Source organism: Dipodomys spectabilis, unplaced genomic scaffold (assembly GCF_019054845.1).
Source record: "Dipodomys spectabilis isolate Male_0828 unplaced genomic scaffold, ASM1905484v1 ptg000051l, whole genome shotgun sequence".
NCBI classification, from domain to species: domain Eukaryota; kingdom Metazoa; phylum Chordata; class Mammalia; order Rodentia; family Heteromyidae; genus Dipodomys; species Dipodomys spectabilis.
In genome coordinates, this window is record NW_024870728.1 from 7165727 (window position 1) to 7190191 (window position 24465).

Below are 24465 nucleotides of genomic sequence, written 5' to 3' on the forward strand. Positions count from 1 at the left end.
TGTACTTTCTAATCTTAGAAAGGAAGGTCTTTATTGGAGATGAAAAAGGCAAAAAAATAGTTACAACTTTGGAGAGGTTGAAGTAAATAGAAGTGGTTAAGGATGCTAAACGATGCTTTTGATAAGAATAATTTGCATAGCACTATTTTGAAGCTGGTCCTGGGGCCTAAACTCAGGGCCTGTTGCTCAAAACTAGTGCTCTGGCACTTAACCACAGCTCCACTTCTGTCTTTTTTTGGGGGGGGGGGAGGGAGGTGGGTGGGTAGTCGTGGGACCTGAACTCTGGGCCTGGGCACTGTCCCTCAGCTCTTCAGCTCAAGGCTAGTGCTCTACCACTTGAGCCACAGCACCACTTCCAGCTTTTTCTGCTTATGTGGTACTGAGGAATCAAACCCAGGGCCTCATGCATTCAAGGCAAGCCCTCTACCACTGAGCCACCTTCCCAGCCCCTCCACTTCTGTCTTTTTTGTAGTTAATTGGAGATAAGAGTCTCTTGCACTGCGTCCTTTCTACCTGGCTTCAAACCAAGATCCTCAGATCTCAGTTTCCTAAATATCTAGGGTTACAGGCAGTAAGCTACCACCTCTAGAAAAGTAGCTCTAAGAAATCTTGTATTGGGGCTGGGAAGGTGGCTCAGCGGTAGAGCGCTTGCCTTGCATGCATGAGGCCCTGGGTTCGATTCCCCAGCACCACATAAGCAAAAAGAAAAGAAGCCAGACCAAGTGGTAGAGCACTAGCCTTGAGCTGAAGGGCTGAGGGACAACGCCCGGCCCAGGGCCAGAGTTCAGGCCCCACGACTGGACCTAAAAAAAAAGAAAAGAAAAGAAAAGAAATCTTGTATTTTCTTAATGTAGGTAAAAATTCCCCTTTGAAGCTTATTCATTCACTCAGCAGTAAATACCAAAATTGCAATTAAAGAGCAAAGTTGAGTCCATCTACTTTCTCCCTCATTCTGTCCTAAATGATGGAAGTCAAATTAAGTTTTGTGCAGTTCCTACTTGTGTAATAAGAATATCACATTAGTGCATTCACTCAACACGGCTTACTGTATACTGAATACTGTTATACTGCACCAATAAAGACCAATACAAAGAGGATGGGATACCTCCTCTAAGAAAATTACCTTTCTAAAAATTATGTTTTTAAAAGGAGACAGTCAATTCTTTCTTATTTTCTGGACTGTAAAGACTAGTATGGTAATGACCATGATGATGATAATAAGAAAAAGATTGTCTTCCTTCTCTGAGATCAGGGGGAAAAGGTGATATATAGACTGAAGAACATTTAAAAACAAAAACAAAAAAAGATGGCTGAGCTTTTTATCTACCAACATTATTTTTCACAGTGAAACTGTAGTTAAGAGGTTTCTTCAAGAGAGGTAAGAAAATTATCAATAAATAGCTTAAGGACAATGATTAAAATTGCAAAAGGCTCAGCAGGAATAGGGAAAGGGATCTTACAATGAACACAGAAAAATTGCCCTGAAGCACTGACAAGCCAGCTACATTAGAGACCAGGGTCCTTCATATTGTCTCCAGGAGAGAATAGCCTAGAAAGTATGAGCAGTGAAGGCTGATGATTTGGAAGCACAAAGATAGGTACTTCAAATTAATAATTTATTTCTCATTAAAGTGCAAAGATAAAGGAATGCCACAGACAAAGAAGCAACTTATGAAAACAAATTACTTTTCTCATACTTTGGGAAGCCGGGAAGTTCACAGTGAGTTGGTGGTGGTAAGTTCTGTCATCTGTGAGGTCTGTCTTCCCAGGTTGCACTTAGATATGGCATGCTTTGGAGAGGGAGAATGCTGTGTCTCACATTGCAGAAGGCAGAGGGGTCTCCTCCCTAACCCTTTTATGCTATCACCTGGTCTTACTCAGGAGGGCTCTACTCTCACGACTTAGCCTCCTCCTCTTAGCCCTGCCTCTTAACAATGATAATAATTTTTCACTGAGTTTAGAAAAAATCCGTATCTAACAGATGAGGATGTGGAGACAGACTGATTTAGACAAGGAATATGCGCCTGACTTGAATTTATGGAGGAATATGATTTGGGGGAGCCAGGTGCCGGTGGCACCTTGTAATCCTAGCTACTCAGGAGGTGGACATCTGAAGATTGTAGTTGGAAGCCAGCCCAGCAAGAAAAGTCCCTATGAGACTCTTACCTCTAATTAACCACTCCAAAACCTGAAGTGGCGCTAGAGTGCTAGCCTTGAGGTAGCACAAAGAGGCTCTTGGACGGTGTCCAGGCCCTGAGTTCAAGCCCCACAATGGACCAAAACGTGTGTGTGTGTGTGTGTGTGTGTGTGTGTGTGTGTGATTTTTTATTAATAGTTCTTTTCTCCAGACCAGATTCAAATAAGTATAGTCATAGGAACACAGTAACCTAGTTAATTATAAAATAATTTCTTATTATTAAGCTTCTTGATGATTTAAGTTGACATGGACATCTTGAGTGGAAGGACACTTGAGTTAGGTCTCTTGAATTCCTCCATTGCTTTAACTAGCTTTGTGGTCTTTGATAAGCTTTGTTTCAGCTTTAGATTTATCCTTTTTTAAAATAGGAGTAGCGCTGGGTGCTGGTGGCTCATGCCTATAATCCTAGCTACTCAGGAGGCTGAGATCTGAGGATCATGGTTCAGAGCCAGCCCGGGCAGGAAAGTTCCTGTGTCTCTTATTTCCAGTAAAACACCAGAAAACCAGAAATGATGCTGTGGCTCAAGTGGTAGAGCGCTAGCTAGCCTTGAGCTGAAGAGCTGAAGGACAGCACCCAGGCCCAGAGTTTATGCCCTGTGAACGACAACATAAACAAACAAATAGTAGTAGCATATTTCAGTGACGATTGTTAGGTCCTGTTAGCTGGGTTTTGCATACTGTGTGTGTGTGAGAGAATGAGAAAACGAGGGAAGTTTCAAGCAGACTCCATAGCGGAATTTTTAAAATAAGGATTTTATATGATAGTCTGATGACTCATGCCTGTAATACTACCTGCTTGCTAGGCTGATATTGGAAGGATTGTAGTTTGTGGCCAACTCCAGGTAGAAAAATTGATGGGACATCTTCTTAACTGAGGGAGCCTAATACAGGATCAAAATAACAAGCCAAAGACTGGAATTATTTCACTGGTACCAGCACCTGCCTAGCCAGCACTAGATCTGAGCTCAGAAATACTCCCACATCCACTCCCCACTCCTGGTCCAATTTAATATGATGAGCCTTGTCCTGTCATCACATCTGATTACAGTTAGGTTCATTCAAAAACAAACTAACAGTGGTAGTTTATGCTCTTTGACATTTTTCCTTCTCTCTCCCTTTAGGTAATATCTGTAGTTGATTTGAATATATACACAATTTGGTGTTGTCTTAAAAGTTTAAAGTATTTTATTTCTTAGTGATACTTGGATTTGAACTCAGAGCCTTGTTCTTGCTACGTTGTTGCACTAACCACCTAAGTCTGCAAAGCTGTTTTTCTGCTTATTATTATTAGTAGTATATTTTTTGTCAGTTGTGGGACTTGAACTCAGGGCCTGGGCATTATCCCTGAGCCTCTTTGTGCTCTAAGCTAGTGCTTTACCACTTGAGCCACAGTACCACTTCTGGGTTTTGAGTGGTTAATTGGAGATAACAGTCTCACCAGTGCTTCTGCCCCGGCTGGTGTGGAAGCACCTATGGCATGAGCCTCTAGCTCCTGGCCTCATTATTTTTTGAGACAGAGTCTCCTTAGTGTTTTGATACTCACTTTGATCCCTGAGCCTCTGTGATCCACTTGCTTAGGCTTCCTGTCCTTAATGGAATGACAGGTGAGTGCCACTGTGCACAGTTATGGATTGTGAAGGAGTTTCACAAACTTTTCTGCTCAGGTTGGCCTTGAACCACAATAGTAAGGATTACAGACATTAGCTACCAATGTCCATCTCAGTTCATCATAGAAGTTTTCTTTAAGAAAAGCTGGTAAGTTGGTCATTTCCAAAAGCAAACTTTGTTTTTGTTGTGTTTAGCTTGTTGTTGTTTTAAGCTAGAGAGAAAAAAGTAGTAACAGTGATTGTGATTAAAGTGAATAAACTTAGTTACAGAATTCATGTCTTCACCTAGATATGCAAAATTTTCTTCCTCCCTAATATTAGAGCCACTATCAGGAGATTCTATGTAAAGTACCTGATCCCTACTTCTCCATTATTTCTTTTTGTCCGATAAATGCTTAAAGAATAATTTTACACACATGACTTTTTAATAGTAGTGTTTTAGATTTAATAGCATATTATAAAGCGCAGCATTTTGAGTAAGCTTGAAGAATTACAGTCAAATTATTTTGTATGGATACTTTGTGTTCAGGGAGCCCACCCACAATTTTTTATTTCATCTATATTGAAAACACAGATGATAAAAACAGACACCAACAAATTGCCTCAGTGAATATACTATAGTATATTCCCCATCTAATCAATAGGGGACCAAAAATATTTGGGAAAAATGGGGTGTAACAACATGTATAGACTCTTTGTCTTTCCCTGTAATACAACTATTTACATAATATTTACATTGCATTATCTATTAAAGAGTAACCTAGAATTGATTTAATGTATAGGGAGGATGTATGTACACCATTTTATGTAAGGATCTTGAACTCCCTTATCCGCAGGGGTCCTGGATCAACCCTCTACTTATACCAAGGGATGATTTCTTTTTTAAATAGTCATCTTATTTTAGTCTTTTGTCATCTTATTTTAATAGTCATCTTATTTTAGTCATAACATTGGGATTATGAAATGTCACATATCCGTATGTGTATACATACATACATGTGTGTATGGTTAATCATTGTTGGTACTCAAGTCAATTGTTCTGTAATTTAAATGGCCTTTGGTAAACTAATCTGGACACTTGATCTGTTTCTGAAAAAAATAGTACCACATTTCACAAACAGCTTGATTTTAGGATATTCTCATGTATTAAGGATGCTGATTATAATTGAATCTAGTTGATTAAATTTCTCATTATGAATGCTGCTGCTGTCTGTGTATTTAAATGCTTTTAGAGGCCAGTCGAATAGAGCAAGTTTAGTTTATGATTTCATAGAATTGTTCTAAGCTGCTGTGCTATTCCAGTTGATAATCCTTTCCTTCCTTTATCATATTTCCATTCCCATGATTTCTACTGTAACTAAAGAGTCTTCTAAATATTACTATCTTTACATTCATTTTAAGTCATTAATAAAGGCTGTATGTCTGTTGTGTAGTAAAATCCTGTTGCCAAGATCAAATCATGCAGAAAGAAGCAATAGTATTTATTGAGCACATTCTGTATGCCATATGCTTTATAAAACTCTTTAGTTGCTACAGAGTATACCAGCACCCATTCCTCAGGCCAAGAACAGTTGAGGAAGGTGAGGTTTCGGAATTTTTAATAAAGTCCTATTATTAAAGACTGAATGTGCCAAACTGGGCTGTTTACCTCAAAGTCTGGAACTATGGCCATTTTTGATAGTTGACAGTGATTAAGAATTATTGTAGATGTCTTCTGACAAATGATTTGTCATTATGCCATGTATAATAAAAAAGGTAGAGAGACCATACATATTCTGAGCTGGAGCTTTCTTACATAATGTTTGTACTTGACTAGAATACTGCTATTCCTCAGATATTTGTACCAAGGAAATTGTTTTTGAGGCTGAAGCTTGAATTTATGGCCAAGCATTTTTCCTTCCTTATTTTTTTCTAGCTGTGTCATTCTGAATTGCCTGGAATTTCAAATTTTCACCCTTTTCTCCCACCCACCCTGTTTCAAATTTCTTCATGTAGATGATATTCACAAGGGACTAAAGACTTCTTGTGCTTTGTATATAGTGAAGCAAAGAATAGAGTGCTTTTCAGCTCAGATTCAGTTTGTCTTAAGATGTAGTTCTGTACAACTTTTGATAATTACAGAACTGTCATGATGTGTAAGTATGTAATAGATTTATATGCTTTTAAATTTAGGCATTTTGAAGTTTGTTATCCTTTGAGGTAATGTAGATGAACAGCCCAGGTATTTTGAGAGGAAAACTTTTTGAGTTATTCTTTTTGGCACTTACAAATGAGAAAATAACAATTCTGGATTGGGAGGAGGTAAGGTAATTTTAAAGCTAAAGTATTGATTAGTGTTTCAAATTTTTCCTTAATGTTAATCATTTAAGAATAGTTGATATATTTACCTTAAAACATTTATTTATACTCTTACTAAGTGAATTTGCTTGCTTTCTGATTGCTTTATAAGTTGAGCTTCTTGGGGAAGGGTTGCATATGGATCTCATAATTAATTAGTATACATTAAATGTGAATATGTGTATATACATCTTATTTTACTGTTTTGTTTTAAAATAGAACAAAGCTGAAACTTTGGTGTTCATATGCATTCCTTCCTGGAGGTGTGTGTGTCTGTGTCTGTGTCCGTGTGTCTGTCCGTGTCTGTGTCCATGTGTGTCTGTGATCCTGGGCTGGGATCCACAGCTCCACTTCTGGCTTGTTAGCGAGTAACTAGAGATACAACTCTTAAAGAGTTGTCCTGCTGGCTTTAGACCACCATTCTTAGATCTCAGCATCCTGAGGAGCTAGGTTTACAGACTTGAGCCACCAGGTGTATTTTTTACAGTTACTGCAAACCTCATATCAGTGTCACGAATGAGATTAAAATCCTGCTTAAGAGCCGGGCACTGATGGCTCATGCCTGTAATCCTAGTTACTCAGGAGGCTGAGATCTGAGGATCACAGTTCAAAGCCAGCCCAGGCAGGAAAATCCACGAAACTCTTATCTCCAATAAACCACCAGAAAACCAGAAGTGGCACTGTGGCTCAAGTGGTAGTGCTCACTTTGAGCTGAAGAGCTGAAGGACAGCGCCCAGACCCAGCGTTCAAGCCACACGACCTCCCCCAAAAAACCCTGCTTAAATGATTTATTAGACTGCCACTTTATAAGAAAACATACTTTAAAACATACTTAAGTTGAAACCTTTAAGTGTTATCACTTAGTGAAGTACAGCTTAAGTTTTGTTAACTTATTGAGAGTTGAACATTAAATCTTCAAAAAAGCCTTTCCGTTACAGTTAATGTTTCTGTATCGAGGATTGATCAGTAGGAGATTTTAGGCTTATATGTGACAATTATTTTGCTAGTGTTGATGTTTGATGCCAGAACCAAATCGTGTACATGGAGAGATTTCTGCTGGCACCTTATTTCACTTACTCTGTTGTTTTTGGACTTGTTTATTTAGAGAAACAGACTGTAGCTTACTGATCTCTCTTGAAGGGCATATTCTGTTCCGTTTTTTCCAATTAATATTAATACATTTAATATTAATAAATTAACACCCTTCTAAAGCCTTTAAAGTAAATAGGAAAAGAGTGCTTTTGATAGGTGCATTTGAGAATTGTCTACTTTCACTTGAAAATAATTAAACGTTAAGTTGTTACAGACAGGCACATTCAGATGATTTTCTATACCATTGTAACGAGCAACTATCAACATTTTCAAAATTGCATTGGTATATTATGGGCAAAATAGTATTCATTCAGTAGACATTTATCATCATCTAAGAGATGAAGAAAAATGTAAAATACCTTAAGAATCTCATGATCTAGAAGACGTCTATCCTAATATGGGATAGATAAATCATGAGTACTATGGAATTGGTGAGAATAATTAATTTTGAGGATGTCAGGGAACAGTTCAGTTCCTTAGAGATTATGACATCTGAGCTGGGTACAAGAGAACATGTAAAGAGACAGACAGGGGGGCATAAAGTAAATTTTGAATGGGAAGTAAGGGAGGGAGGTTCTGGAACAGCAACAGAAATGAAAAAATGCAACTAGATCTTGCACGATGTATTCCCCTTTAAGGTACTTACTTCCACCTCATCTCTGCTTCATTGAAGGGTTTGGACCAGGAACATTGGGAAGGTTTATGCTTCTATCTTATAAAACTAGGTGGTATGTGTTGTCATAACTAAGTAAGATAATACAGGAGAAAGGTTTGGGCAGGTTTGGATGATGAATTTCCTAAGAATTTGTACACATGTGTCTGGAGCATTTGGAGATATGCAGAGTAGGTAGTTAAATAATTTTAGGTTTTGGGGAAAATCGAGCTGGCCATATAGATAGGAGAGCCATTAACATAAACCAGTAATGTATCTTACTTTTAAGATGTGGGCTAAACTTTGGAAATTTGATTAAAACTCGGTAATCCTGCCAGGTGCTTGCTGGTGGCTATGCCTGTAATCCTAGCTAGTTTGAAGGGTAAAATCTGAAGATTGTGGTTCAAAGCCAGCCTGGGCAGGAAAACCCCCTGAGACTGTTTTTTTTTTTTCCGTGGGTCATGGGGCTTGAACTCTGGACTTGGCCTCTGTCCCTGTGCTCTTCAGCTCAAAGCGAACGCTCGACAGCTTGAGCCACAGTACCACTTCTGGTTTTCTAGTGGTTTATTAGAGATAAGAGTCTCACCAACTTTTGTGCCCGGGCTGGCTTTGAACCACGATCCTCAGATCTCAGTCTCTGAGTAGTTAGGATTACAGGCATGAGCCACTGGCACCCGGCTCCCCTGAGACTCTTATTCCCAATTAATTATGGAAAAATCCAGAAGTAGTGCTGTGGATCAAGTGGTAGAGCAAAAAAGCTCAGGGATTGTGCACGGGCCCTGAGTTCAAGGCCCAGGATCATGCCCCCCCCCCCCCCAAAAAAAAAAATCGCACCTAAAATCCTAAGAATTTTCTTTCTTTTCCAGAAATGAAATGCTGTACATAGTTTAGACTCCCTTGTAGTCAACCTAACGTTTCTTAAGTTTTGGAACTGTACATGCATGGGAAGTTGTAACCATGATATTGAATGAAAATACATAAAGACTCAATGCAAGAATGAAAAGAGGTAGGGATAGAGTAATGGGGCTGAAAATTATTTATATAGGTCTAGGAAAATGAGACAAAAGGGAGAATAATATTTCTGAAAGAAAACTACATTATGTTTTATGTGATAAAGTTATGCTCTTCCTATGTGTTTTTGCTTTAGCTCATATCTATGTATCTGCAAAGCTTAAAAGTACTACATTCCTTTCTGATTATTTGATGAATGTTGATGAGAGTTTAGGAGATTCTGTAGTCAGTCACTCTGTTAGACCTTGTGTGATAGATTATACTGTGTCCTGGGCTTTGCTAAGCCACTTCTACTGACTGTCTTAATTAACCTTCATGACCATCCTTTGAGATTGATAATGTTATTAAACCCATATTACAAATGAGGACATCTAGGTTCACAGGAGCTTAATAATTTGCCCAAGTTCATATGGCTAGTGAGTAATGGTCCATGATATGGATACAGGTCTTTTGATTGCAAAATCTGTATCCTCTGTTATTACACCATACTGTGTTTACTCAGATAATGAGTGAGTCACATTCTGATACTGCTTTTCAATGCAAGTACGGTGATGTACTTGAGTCTAATGGTTGGATTTGGGGGTATTTGAGTTTTAATTCCAGCTCTGTGATTTTTGAGGAAATTATTTAATGTTGTTGAGTTTTTTTCCCCTTCATTAGAGAGTATTTACTTTGGTAGTCACCAGAAGAAATATAGCTATCCTTTGGCCCCAAACATTGCTTTATCTGTAAGACATGAACACAAAATAATAGTACAATATAGTCTTGGAGTATGAAACAACTTTTTTCTTTTTCCTTTTTCTTTTTTTGGTCAGTTGTGGGGCTTGAACTGAGGGCCTGGCTGCTGCCCCTGACCTCTTTTGTGCTTAAAGCTGTGCTATATCACTAGAGCCATATCTCCACTTCCAGCTTTGGTTTTTTTGTTTTTATTTTTTTGGAAGGGGGGCAGGGGTTGCATGGTTAACTGGAAAGAAGAGTCGGGGAATACTCAGATCTCAGCCTCCTTAGTAGCTAGGATCTCAGGGATTAGCCACCAACACCTGGCTTATGAAACAACTCTTTAAAAAATTTTAAACTGTATGGGTGTTGTCAGGCCCAAGGGCATCTTCCATCCTTGTCAAGGGGAGTGCTGACCTTCTCTCCTTTCATACAATGTATATGGTTAAGGCATTGACACCTACTTCGTGGCATCTAACCATCGTTTTTTTTTTTGTTTGTTTGTTTTGTTTGTTTGTTTTTTTGGTCCGGTCATGGGGCCTGAACTCTGGGCCTGGGTGTGTCCCTCAGCTCTTCAGCTCAAGGCTAGCGCTCTACCACTTGAGCCACAGCGCCACTTCCGGCTTTTTTCTTTTTGCTTATGTGGTGCTGAGGAATCGAACCCCGGGCCTTAGGCATGCTAGGCGCCACTTCCGGCTTTTTTCTTTTTGCTTATGTGGTGCTGAGGAATCGAACCCCGGGCCTTAGGCATGCTAGGCGCCACTTCCGGCTTTTTTCTTTTTGCTTATGTGGTGCTGAGGAATCGAACCCCGGGCCTTAGGCATGCAAGGCAAGCGCTCTACCACTGAGCCACCTTCCCAGCCCCTAACCATCGTTTTTATTTGCAATAACCAGTGTATGTCTGAGTCAAGCAGAAAAGGTCAGATAAGTTGATGTTAGGGAAATGAATCCCAAGATAAGTATTCAAATGCTTTTTTTTTTCTTTCATGCAATTGTTTCTAACATATTTATAAGATGATTTTTTTTGTTGCTTTGTATGTCCCTCCCCCACGGTATAACCTCTGCTTTTACTGTATTTGATGTTGGTATAATTTGTGGAGGTGAAGGGAAAAAACAAATGGTTTAAATAGGGATACAGGTGGACACATTGCAACAATGAGATGTACAAGTCGTTATGTCGAAAAACGAACTTTACAACTTTGGTGTGTGGGGGGGAAGGATTGGGTAGCGGGGGTAGGGGAGGTATGGGAAAGGGAAACAAAGGAGGAGGCAACAATGCTTGGTAAGAAATGTACTCATTATCTTGCCTATGTAATTGTAACCCCTCTGTATGGTATTTTCACAATAAAAATAAATAAATAAATTTTTTTAAAAATTATCTTTTAAGTAGTTGTCAAAAGGGATTTCTATTCAGCTTGCCAGTTTTAAGTGCAGTGCATCTTAATCGATATCATCCCTTTCATCATTCTCCCCCATCTCTCCCAACCCTTCCCCTCCCATCAATTTTTCTAGTTTCCTAGGATATGCATTGAGTATTAATCACTTCATTCTTCCTCCTCCTGTTTTCATTCATCTGTCCCTCTCTCTAGTTGACATCCCTCAAACCCCCATCTCAAGTACCAGCTTCCTGGTATTTATTTTGTTGAACTGAACTTTCCTAAGGAATGGATTACACTATTTGAATTCTCTCTTGCATATACTATACTTCAGTTAATATGTTTGTGTACACTTGGATATGTCCTTGTATGTGTGTAATATTCTTAATTTATATTTGTAGAAATTAGTTCTTTTACCGTAATAATATGAGAGTACTTGTATAATACTTGAAGACTCCTGATTATATTTTAAAATTTCTTTAGTTTCTTATAGAAATCTTAGTTAAGCTGAATGGAGACATTTTGTGGTTTTCCTAGCTTATATTGGTCTTTAAAGACCTTAAAAAAATCACTTGAAATGTTGCTCAGCTAGTAGCAATATAGGAATCTCTGTTTTTCATATTCTCCTTTGTATATTGGTTAATTCAATTTCAGGAGAAAATGTCTTAGTTTACTTATAACTTTTATATATTCTGTCAGCAAACTAAAACCAGATTGCACATAGTATTTGAGACCATTGTTGTCATATAGGCTACTTTTTTTTTTTTTTTGTCGGTCTTGGGGCTTGAACTCCGGGCCTGGGTGTTGTCCCTCAGCTCTTCAGCTCAAGGTGAGTGTTCTACTGCTTGAGCCACAGCACCACTTCAGGTTTTCTGAGTGGTTTATTGGAGATAAGTGTCTCACAGACTTTCCTGCCCGGGCTGGTTTTGAACTGCGATCCTCAGATGTCAGCCTCCTGAGTAGCTAAGATTATAGGCATGAGCCACAAGTGTCCCGCTACATGCTCGACTTTTTGGGGGGTGAAAAATTACATAGAGGTCCACACCTTTACCTTTTTACATGAATGTTATTCTGTGTATAAGGGAATCTGGTTTAAAAAATACACAGCACTTTTTAAATGTAGGGGTAGATTTTTTTTTAAGTAACTTGTGTAAAAGTCATTGATGGACTAGGACTTGGGTTAAAAGAAACATCTATTAAAGCCTTAAAAACAAAACTCCACATAAAAGATTAAAATAAGACTTAGTTTGAATCACCTGCTTAAGGATCTTCTTGATTTACAATTGATCTGATCTTTTTCTTTTCTAGCTAGAGTGAGAGAACTTGCTCTTGCACATTCATATCTGTCAATAAATTTTGGCTAGGATTGAGCTAGCTCAATAGTTTTTATTGCGTTCAAGTGAGAAGGTATAATCCCTAATTATATTCTGACTAGTGTTACTTAATTCAAGGTTTTCTTAGTCAGATATCAGCAGAAAGTCACTCAGCAGTGCTTGTTAGGTGTCAGGTGTAGATTTAGCAACTAAGGAATTCAGCTGATAGGTGTCAGGTATAGATAGGAACTAAGGAATTCAGCTGTTTAAGTAAATCATGCCAAGTGCTTGTTATCTTAGCTACTCAGGAGGCTGAGGTCTGGGATCCTGTTTTAAAGCCAGCCTGAGCAGGAGAGTCCTTGAGACTCTTACCTTCAGTTATAAGCCAGAAGTATAACTATGGCTCAAGTGACAGAGTGCCTCAAGCAGCCCAGGCTCTGAGTTCAAGCTATAGGACTGGTGCTTGTGTGTATGTATAAATGTATTTTTCACACATATTCACTGTGTGTGTACATACATACACACATACATGTACACATAGTAAATATGTGCACTTACATTATTCATATATGCATACACATATACATAGTCTTTGTGGAGCTGACATTTGGGGAAGAGAGACCAAGAAAATAAAAAAGAAGTGAGATTGAATTTGGTCTTCAGTAGTGAGGGGATGTTGATACTCTATACATAGAATGGACATTTAAAAATTGATTCTGAGATAACAAGTAGAGGTTTGGTTCATTTGGTCATGCAGATATCCAAGTGAAGAGCATTCTAAAGAGTATCAAATACAAACAGTTTGTGTGTTCTAAAGAATAGTTAGGAGACTGGTGTGTATGAAATGGTGTGAACAAGGAATAAAGAGATGGATTAAGAGGTAAGAACATAGCGGGGTGCTGGTGGCTCAGGCCTGTAATCCTAGCTACTCAGGAGGATGAGATCTGAGGATCGTGATTCAAAGCTAGCCCAGGCAGGAAAGTCAATGAGACTCGTATCTCCAATAAACGACCAGAAAACTGGAAGTGAGACTGTGGCTCAAATGGTAGAGCACTCGCCCTTGAGCTCAAGAGCTGAGGGATAGCACCTAGGCCGAATTCAAGCCCCATGACCAAAAAACAAACAACAACAGCAACAACAAAAGAAGTAATGGCATGAATAAGGTGTTGTGAGACTTTGACTTTAATTCCAAGGGAAATGAAAAGTCATTTGGGGGTAATGAACAGAGGGGTCATAAGATTTCATTTATGTTTTATAGCAGACAGAAAAGTGAAGAGAGTGTTTGCCTAATCTGATGGTGGTTTGGACCATTATGGTGGCAGTGGAAGTAGTGAGAGGGTTATACCCTGGATGTATTTGAAGGTAGAGACAACAGTATTTCTTGTCAGGCTGGAAGTGAGGTGAGAGGGTAAAGATGGTAATCTTTGTCTCCTTAGTAACTAGAATGATGAAGTGTAGACATTTGTTCATTTGGAAAAACTATAAGACAAGAAGACCCTGGGGAAAAAATTAGAACTTACACAGTATTTGGTAAATTTGACAGACTTACTATGCATTCAGTTAGAAATTGAATTGGTAGCTAGGTATATGATTTTGGTGTGCAAGGGAAAAGGCCAACAGGCTATAGAAAATTTGAGGTTAACTTAAAAACCTGAGAATAGAAGAGATCCACTTTACCTAAAAACTGAGTGTTGATAGAGTAATGATCCAGAGATCCAGAACATGAAATTTAGGATTAGAAATTGTAGTAATGAGTAAGAACCAGTAAAATAGACTAACAAAAGTGAGGAAATATTTTTAGGTGGAACTAAAGTTTGAACTCAGTGCCTTGTAGTTATTAGGCTGGCACTTTACCACTCAAGCTATGCCCCTAGCTGGTTTGCTTATGATATTTTTGAAAGAGTCTTCCTTTGTGCCTTAGGCCTTTTGATCCTCTTAATTTATGCTTCTCGAATAGCTAAGATGACAGATGATCCCCAATCAGCTATGGAATGAGAAAGGATCTCAGAAACTTTTTGTCTGCACAGGCCTTGAACCACAATCTCCCAGCCTCCTGGATACTTAGGATTATAAACAGGAAGCGCCCACCCTGGTTGGGGATCTGTTTTAAGGAAGAATGATCAGCTCTGTCAAATGCTGCTGGTATCGGTAAAGTAAAATGAGATTGGGTTAGATTGAGCGATGTAAAAGTCCTGGTGGCCTTCTTGATAGAATTGAAAGCCACCTTATAAGATGGAAGTACTTTGTCAGACTTAATTTTTCCCCTCCCGTGTGTGTGTTTGTGTGTGTGTGTGTGTGTGTGTGTGTGTGTGTGTGTCTGTCTGTCTGTCTGTCTGTCTGTGTCCCCCTGTCCTTGTCATAGTATTCTTGTTTAAATGAAGGCTCTGTTTTTGTGGGGGCCGGGGTGGAGCCTGATATTGTACATTTCAGAAATGTTACTATGAGATTTCTATTTGTGCTCCCTTCTACTTGATTTAAGTACAAGAACTTTGTGCTTTGAACACAAGAACTAGCAGATGATACTGGTATAATCTGACCATATTGAATATGTCGAACTTCATGCAGTGCTTCAGATTGTTTTCTATTTTCCTAGTAGAATAGAAATCACTAATCCTAAAGTGAGCGTATAAGAGATGGTGTGAAATTACCTAGAAGAGTGGAATCAGGAAAAAAAGTAGAATCAGTAGATTAGAAAAGTAGGATTGCAGGAAGGTAAACTTGAGGCTAGTGGTCCTGAATTTAGACCTCAGTTAAATAAATTTGGGTATGTGTTATTTTTAATTGTATAGGTTCATGTCAGGAGCACAAGAGGACATGTGCTATTGGGATTCAGCATTGCAAGTACATGGAATGATAGTGGAAGGGTTGGTACATTTAAGGTACATAGATGAACTATGATTATGTTATTTAAAGTAGAGTTCTGTGGGTAAAAAAATGGAGGAGGTGGTCTTAAAAGACAAGAGAATTGCTTTTACTAGCTTTAGAAACAAATATATTTCTTTTGTTAAAATAGGTTCTAATATCCTTATAAATCATGAGATTTATAATCATAGTCCTATAACAAAATATTTACTATACAGACAAATGCAGAAACATCTCAACCATTGGTTTTTGTTTTTTTTTTTTTTTTGTCTCTTCTCTCTCTTGGATATTACAGATGACCATGGATGAAAAATACGTAAACAGCATTTGGGACCTTCTGAAAAATGCAATTCAAGAAATCCAGCGTAAGAATAACAGTGGTCTTAGTTTTGAGGAGCTATATAGAAATGCATATACAATGGTTTTGCATAAACATGGAGAAAAGCTCTACACTGGACTAAGAGAAGTTGTTACCGAACATCTCATAAATAAGGTATCCAACTTTAAAGGACTGTTGTTAATACAATATTGACTATAGCGAATCCTTTATACCATACTATATTTTGATTGTAATATGATTTTAAAGTCTCCAGGAAGCCTGTAGAATTACTGATTCATACCTGTAATACAACACTTTACTCAGAACTTAAAATTGACTGCATAAGAATTTTTGATAATTGGAGGAAAATGAAGTTTGTAATCTTTGATAATCACACCCAATAAAATATATATTAAGTGATTTACAAGTGTTTATTAATGTTACATAAAATTAGTTTTTCTTAACATTTTAACAAGCTATTTTAGCTCTCCTTTTTAGTATATTTGAAAAATAAACTACAATACAATATAAACTAATAGAAACTAACTTTACTTACTTTAAGTTCTGTGATAAATGAATTTTTTAAGATAAATTAGTGATAGACTAACATTAAAAATGGTTTTATGATCCCAAAAGTATATACCTTTTGGAACAAGTGATTTTGTAGAGCAAACAAACTACAAATAAAATGTTATTTTATCTATAAAATAACTTTACTATAGTGTCTTGCTTTAAGATTGTTAAAATATAACATCACAAATTCCTAGAAACTTTCTATACTTTTTGTTTTAGGGTATTTCTTGAATTTATTTTGAAAAGAGTTTCATGAGTAGTATAAAGAGCTTCTGTGTACTATATTCCATTTGTTAACATTTTGCCACAGTATTGCAACTCCTCCCGTTGTTTTTGTTCTTAACTGCTACTATTTTTGAGTGATAGAGAAAAGTTTTAGATTTTACTTATTGTATATAATGCTTTGTACCTTTTCCCTCAGAATTATAACATTTTATAGTAAATCAAAAAACTGTGATCAAAATCAAGTGTTTTAATATTTATATGGTACTGTTCTACCAGTTATCCTGTGCAGCAGTGATGTCCTTTGTTTTCTGCTCCAGGATTCTATCCAGGATCACATACACAGTTCCTTAGGCTTTCTTTGTCTTTTACCACTTCTACCTTTTTGAAGAGGATATGTCAGGTGTTTTATAGATCATCCCTCAGTTTTGGTTTGTCTGATTGTTTCCTCATGACTAGTTTCAGGTTATGCATTTTTGGCAGGAATAATACATAGTGATGTTGTGTCCTCAGTGCATCACATCAGGAGGCACATGATGTCAGTTTATCCCATTATTGGTGATGTTAACTTTGATCACTTGGTGTTCGCCAGATTTCTTCACTGTGAAGGTACCATTTTTCCCTTTGTAATTAATAATCTGTTTGGTTTTATTCAGAACTTTTTGAATAACCTATTCCTTTAGGACCATATCATGTGATGATTTTAGCAATCATTGATGATTGTTTCATCAGTTATTACTGTGGTAGATATAAAATAGCAACTTTCTACTTCTTCCTGCTATATCACCTTTCTCTTGAAGGGGGCAGGTGGGGGGGGGGGTAGATTTCATGACCCAAGTAGTTTAGTATTTTATGAAATAAGGTGGTTGTGTTCTTCACACAATCATCTTTTTTTGTTGAAGCTTTATTATTTATTCAAAGCTTTCAATTAAGAAATACTGGAACCCAAGGAGATACTTACTATACTAAGCTATCCTGGGATTGTCTATACATTCATGTGAGAGTTGACATATTTAGATAACAGTGTGAAGCACTATGTAAGTGTATGGCAAATAAGATGCATAGATGAATAAATAATTTTAGAATGAAGGAGAAATTACCTGGATTGTCAATACTTAATGGGAAAGGAAGAAACTGAACTAAGCCTTTAAAAAGCAAGAAGGCATTCCAGAGTGGCAGAAGAGCATATGCTTTTAAAGAGGTGAACTTGTTACATTTAGATGGTAAGTGGAGTTTGACAGAGGTACACAATACTTAACAGGGATTCCTGAGTAACAGCGTTACAGAGTACTCCAGGAACAGATTATACAAAATTTTAGTGCCAGGCTAAGAAATTTGGACCAAGTAGTGATTTTTGGAAGTTTTAAAGTGGGTGATAGTGTAACAATATTTGGAGATTAATGTGATAATGATATATATAAATGTAGACTTGAGAGAAGGTTTACTGAAGACAAAACCTGGAGAATTTTTGGCTAAAAGTGATGTTAAGAATGAATAGGTGTCAGAAATTCTAGATTAAGATTGGGCTGAAAATTATGTGAAAATTATGCCCCTCTCCCCAGAAATATTGTGAAGTCCAGAGTGGAAAAAAATGATTTGGAATGACTTGAAGTAATGATAGATTTTATTATGTGTTATTTATGTTATCTTGACAATCGTTATAGTTGGAAAATTCCGTAGAAAAGCATGTTATGTGTGAGAAAAATGGTGAGTCATAAGGATGTTCAAGTACCTGTGTAAAGCTAGAGCAGGAACTCAGGACTAGACAAAGCAATTTGGAATTGGCTATCATATATTGAGAAGTATATGTTAGATTTCAGATAATGAAAAAAGTTGAGAGCCAAGAGAAGTGATTGCTAAAGAGCTTTCACTATGGTGTAAAGAAGATTAATTTGAGAAGTTTAGCAAGTTTAAGAAGTTTAGCATTAAAAATGTAGAGACATCTTTTGCTTAATATCACCTGAGGTCTTAGGTACGGAAAAATTATGGGGTTAACAGTGGAGAAGTAAATATAATATGAAGGAGAGGCATGTTAAATTCTTCTGAAGTTTTAGGGGGAGTGGTTATGTTTCATAACTATTCCTTTGTGTTTGCTGTAGGTTAGGCCCAGTTCTATTGCTTTTATGATTGTTTTGACATACACACATTAAGTTAGGCAGTGATCACAACCTAGTAATAGTGTTACCTCTATTTTACAAAGAAACTATGGCACAGGGAATTGGTAATTTATAACCAACCACAGTTATACATAGTAACCAGCCTAACTGGATATGAGTTCAGGTGTCGTGGCTTCAGGTTGAGCCGTTATACTTCTTTAGATCTGCTCTGAGGAAAGAATGAATTGATCAAAGGATGAGGTGCTTAAGTTGAGGTTGGCAAAGTGCTTCTAAGTTAGTTGAATCTAATAAACCATATCTTTATGGACACAGTTCTACACTTGTAACATGGAGTTTTGGAATAGCTCTTGTGAGTAATATACTAAGGAATTGACAAATGTGTCAATTGAAGTAAATATTAGGAGTTGAATGTATTTTTTTCTTTTTCCTTTTTAAAGCAGTGCTTGTAATCTGGACACATATCTTTGTCATATGTTATGGTTGAGAATTGTTTCATGCAAAATGTGAGAGTGGAGGCCAGAGGTTGAGGTCTGTTTAAGTGAATGATTTTTGAACTTTAACTCATATTTTAGAAGATAATGAACTCGTAATAATGCCATGAGAAATTAGAGATAGAAACTAAGTTGTTTAAAAAGGTCCTATATTTGTCTTAGCTAGAGCTGCCATGATAGATGCTGTCTGATGGCTTAAAAACAAACATTGTTTCTTACAATTCTGAATTCTGGGAAGTCAAAGATCAAAATAGAGAGATGGAGATAGATAGATACATAGATGATAGATAAATAGAGATTTTTTTCTTGTTACTTAGAATAATAGTCCCCCCTAAATGCTCTGCTCCCTTTTAAGGATTAGTGCTTCAGCATAAGAATTTATAGGTGAACATTAACATTCAACTAACATTTCAAAATGTAAATAGATTTTTATAATACATTCCCAAAACATGTATTCAAGTTTGTTTACTAAATTTAGAAGTCTGTATGCTTCTTGAATATATTTCCTTCTTGCATATATTCATTGATAAATCTCTAGCATCTGATATATCTTTTTATTGTTTTTTTTTCCTTTTACACTCATTTGACCAGTTTCTGGGGAAGGTACCAGTTTCTATATTTTTTTTTCTGATTAATTTCCATATGTCAATTAAATTTCTGGAACCAGGTGGTATCCCTGCTTTCATTTTTGTTAAATACACATTTTGACATACACACATATAAAATAATAGTTTATGTGTACATATAAATAGATATGCAGGATCCACCTTTCTATTTCAAAGAATTAAAAGGAAATAGAACTTAAAAATAGAATCAGGGCTGATTTTTCTTGTAGTTTTTGGTAATTTCAAAGTAAGAATAGTGAATCTCCCCCTCCCCCTTTTTTTTAAAGCTTTTACTTCAGAACCAACCTTCAGGAGTTAACAATAGCCTCATCCTTACAACTATTGTAGGAATCATGTTCCTTCGTACATGTACCAAAACTTACTCAACAATGAGTTCTGGGTTACAAGAGAGAATTTACTATTTGCACCTGTCTCTAGGCTTTGTTATAAATTAAAGACACACAGGTGCTACATGAACTTTTTTTAAAATAGTGAACATATTGACATTTTTTTTTTTTTTGTGGTTGTAAAATAGAGCAGGACACCAGCCAGACAACAGGTGATGGGAAGTTCCACAGAGGTCACTGGGGTTACAATAGAAACGGGTACAGAAAACCCAAGTGCTGTTTTTCTAGTTCACTTCTGGTGGTGTATCATTTAAAACAGTGTCGTCTTTGAGGAAACAAACCTAAGGAATTCCGTGACATGTTTGAAACCCAAAGCAAAATACAGGATATGATGTACCCTTTGTACCATGCTGTATGAAAAATCTTATTTTTGTAAATACGGAAACATTTCAGTTTCACAGTCCTCCTTCCTCCTGTTTTCTAAAGAAAGTTACTTAGGAAGCTTGGTTATATTGGAGGAAAAAAATGTTCTTTTCAGATTATAAGAACGTTTATTTGTTACCTTGTCAGCGCCTCAATTATATCCTGATAATTCAGCATCCAAATTTGCTTAATGTTTGCCAGGCTCTGAGTTTGGCATAACACATGTATTGATAAACACAACATACCTGATCACTGCATTCATGGAACAGGTAATAATGATTCTAAAATAAATAATTAAATATAAAAATAGTCTACTGTAATAGAGGAACAAGGGGAAAAAAGATAAGTCATTTACATAGGTCAGGAAAGGGTTATTTCATGCAGTGGTGATGATTAAACTGGATCTTGTAATGAGAAAGTGTGCATTAGAAAAGAGAATTGAGGGGCTGGGAAGGTGGCTCAGTGGTAGAGCGCTTGCCTTGCATGCTCGAGGCCCTGGGTTCGATTCCTCAGCACCACATAAGCAAAAAGAAAAAAGCCGGAAGTGGTGCTGTGGCTCAAGTGGTAGAGCGCTAGCCTTGAGCTGAAGAGCTGAGGGACAGCGCCCAGGCCCAGAGTTCAGGCCCCACAACCGGACCAAAAAAAAAAAGAGAATTGAAGAACATGCCTATAAAGAGCCAGATAGACAGTGTTTAAAGTTTTGGTTTCTTTTCTTCTTTTTGAGTCATGCAGCCTCTGTCACAGTTCCATAGCTTTGCTGCTCTAATACAAAAGCAGCAGTAGACTATATGTTAGTGAGTATGGCAGGATGCCAATAAAACTTTTTTTTTTTTTGTAAAAGGCAGCAGGCCATCCTTCCCAGAGCAGAGCCACTGACAAAAAGTCTGTTAATGGAGAGTTTAAGAGTTGGTAGTAGGGAAGAATGGGACAGATGAGGAAATCATAAGTTCTTATGCCAGGCAGTCCTTGAAGCTGTGGCAGAAGGGTTTTGTACTGCTTATTTGTGTGCATGGTAAGAAGCCATTTTTGAATTTTAAGCAGTACATGCTGTGGTGTAATTTTTAAAATGTTACTGTGGTAGCTGTGCAGAGAACAAGTTAAAGGACTTGAGTGAAGTGTAAGGTACTAGAAAGGAGTAATGCAGTGGCTGAGGTAAGTAATAGTATAATGACAGTGGTAACAGAAAAGCTTTCCGATCCAGGGCATATTTCACACACAGAAGGAATGTGATCCTGCTCATTTATGGTAAACAATTAGACAGGGAAGAATCCAAGATAATTTTTGGTTTTAGAGTTTTGGACAGCTACCTAGGTGATTCTACTTTCTGGACAGATTAGTTTTAAGATGTCTATAAAACTGAATGTGCAAATCCAGTTCTCTGAAGATTGAACTGGAAATGTAAATGTGGGGTTGTAAACATGTATAGATGGTATTTAAGGTGCTATTGGTACTCTGATGACAACAGAGACAAGGAATAGATCCAAGCTGGAACCTGAGGAGTTCAAGTATTTATGTGTTTTGATAGATGAAAGATTGTAGTGGAGACTGAAATTGGCTAGAATGTTATATTAGTGGATGGTTCACACCCCACTCCCACAATTGTGGTTGAATTCAGGGCCTCATGCTTGCTGGACAAGTGCTCTGCCGTTTTTACCATAACCTCAGTCTTTGCTTTACTTTGTTTTTCTAGACAGTGTCCCTAGCTTTTACCTATGGGCCTTGAACAGTGAACCTCCTGCTTTCTACTCCTGAGTAGCTGGGATTACAGTTGTATACTGCCACACCTGGCTCCTAAAGCTTAGTAGTACTTACAAGACTCAGCTCATTTTTCAGTTACAGCTTTTCATGGATATTTTATTTGTGTGTGTTTTAAGTGATGAGAAACAGCAATAACTTCAGAAATACTGATCAGTCCCCTCACTTGTGTACAGTTTAAGGGTAGAGCCGTCTCTTCCATTGCCACTGTACTGTGTATCCCAGGATAGCTCGCGATTTAGCTCCTTTGTTAGTTTCACATTTGCTGGTTTATAGGTGTGAGTCATTTACACTTGGCTTGTTTGTGCTATTGGTACTTAGCAATGTTATAGTTTTTGAAGTTTACCTTCCATATTCTGTGGCGTCATATGAGTAAATTAAAACCATTTCAGTTATTAATTATTTAAGTGAGAGGGGGAACTTTAGTTTTAATTTGGCAAGAACTTTATTATTATTCGTAATGCCCAACACGTTTCTTAGATATGTCATCTTTCAAAGCAACAGTTTGTAGTGCTAATTTAATAGCATGGTAGAATCACAAATGAGCCTATGGAAGCTAATTCATGTACTTGGAAATTTTGTTTTCTTCTGGGAAAAAAATAGCAAAAGAAAAAGGATATTAGCTTTTTAAATCCAGAAGCAGTTTCTTATTGATAAAATGATTTACTTCAATGATTTTTTTCAAAGTCTTCCTATCTATATAGCCTATTTGAGTAATATTTTACAACGATTGAGAAGAAGGCAGAGCATATTTCTTCTGAAAACTGCCAATTGGGGACCTATTAAAGTGCCAGTGACTGATTTAGGCATTTCAATATATCAAGCAAAGATCCCTGCCTTTGTGCAAGTGGTAGGCTTTGGAATACATATTTGGATCTGTGTCTTGGAATCCTAATTTAAATTCCAAGCTCTTTGTTTTGCAGGTAGGGAAAGTGGAACCTGGAAGGGAACCCTTTTTTTTGCTTTGTTTTTTGTGGGTTTTTTTTGATGGTCTGGAGTTTGAACTTAAGGCCTCTTATTTGCTGAGCAGGGGCTTTACCATGGAGACACGCCTCCAGCCTAGTAGTTTGAATTTTTAAGTGGTTTTCTTTAAATTTCTTCCTGAATTGAAAAAATCTTATTTGTAGAACAAATAACATTTTATCTTTTTTTATATGTAGGGATGCTGAAAATGACATCCCTGTGTAAGCTATGTTTTGAATATATTGATTTTTCTCTCCATTTTTAGGAGGGGGAAGGAGAAGAGCAAGTGTTTTAAATGTTACATTCATTTATAGGTAAATTAAGATGGTATGTGAGGGTACTACTAAAGCCTCTGGAAATGAAGTTGGTAACTTCAAGGTAAGCTCTGAACCATTTTGTAGGCCAGTTACTTAAGTAGATTTTTATAATAAAATTTTTTATTGTTCTTCCCTCTCTTGTAGGCAAATATGGATGAGACACTTTTAATGTGCTTTTGTATAATATATAAATCCAATAATAACAGTAAATTAAGAATGTTGATGAGTTAGGAATAAGATTTTTATTAACAAAGGCAGTTTCAGCCTACAACCCCACAGATAATAAATTTCTTTTTTATTTTGGCCACCAGCAAATAAGTAAGATATGATGCCTACAAGTAAGAAACATAGTTTTAGTGTGGTAATCAGAGTTGAAGGGGACTTTGCTGAGGGATTCAGGGTAAGATACAAAGCAGATATCATTTTGGATGGATCTTAGGAGATGTAATCAAAGATAAAACACAGTCCTAGTAGGGAAATATGATGCATACTCAGTAGATCAGTGTAGATACAATATAAAAAGTTAAGTATATTTATAGGAAATGAAAGTGTTAAAAATTAAACTAGGTTGCCAAAGTATTGTTTGGAGGCATTGCTTTTTAACCTTTCAAAGAGATTGACTGTAGTGAAGATGTAGTTAGCATGAGCACCATTTTCAATGCTGCACTGACAATTCAGTTCTCTTGCCATCTTGTCTTGTAATTTTTATCTAACTTACTGATATTAGAAAAAACAAATTATGTTGAATATTGAAGTGATTTTGGGTGATGATAGTAATCAAAGAAAAGAAAGGCTGTGAGCTAAATAAGAAATCTTTTGACAGTATATGGAGTGAGCGGATTGAGTATGAACAGGATAGTCCTCCAAAAAGTAGAGACCATTAGAGAGAGTTGAGAGGATGAATAGCTGCATTCATTGAAGGGTTGGGAGAAAGTTGCTGTTAGGTTAAGAACCAGGTTTTTAGATGTTATTGGTTGATACCAAGAACAAGCCATTCTTTTGTAAAATGTGCTGAGTAGAGGCAAAGGCTGTGAGAACAATTGTTCTCCCACTCCCCCATTTGAGTTGGTGTTTTAGTGATGTTAATAGATGAGTGAATGAGCTATATGACCTTTTGTTCATCTTTGTGTCTCTTGCTCTGTAATTTGCATTGGTTGTCTGTTTAAATG

At 37.0% G+C, this 24465-nt stretch overlaps 1 protein-coding gene, 1 non-coding gene and 2 pseudogenes across 3 annotated transcripts in view; 2 read left to right on the forward strand and 2 right to left on the reverse strand.

Moving 5' to 3' along the window:
- Cul3 (cullin 3) overlaps positions 1-24465 on the forward strand; it is an 82452-nt gene that overhangs the window by 8475 nt on the left and 49512 nt on the right. Inside the window, exon 2 of one of the 2 annotated variants that reach the window (XM_042678993.1) lies at positions 15460-15657. In XM_042678993.1, the coding sequence (XP_042534927.1) occupies positions 15460-15657 (198 nt within the window). The remainder of the gene's footprint in view (positions 1-15459; positions 15658-24465) is intronic. The other variant, XM_042678994.1, reaches the window with a different exon arrangement.
- Positions 9959-10052, reverse strand: LOC122107605 (annotated as a pseudogene).
- Positions 9980-10103, forward strand: LOC122107606. Its single transcript, XR_006147389.1, has one exon. It is a non-coding gene; the product is annotated as a U6atac minor spliceosomal RNA (small nuclear RNA).
- Positions 19844-19961, reverse strand: LOC122107603 (annotated as a pseudogene).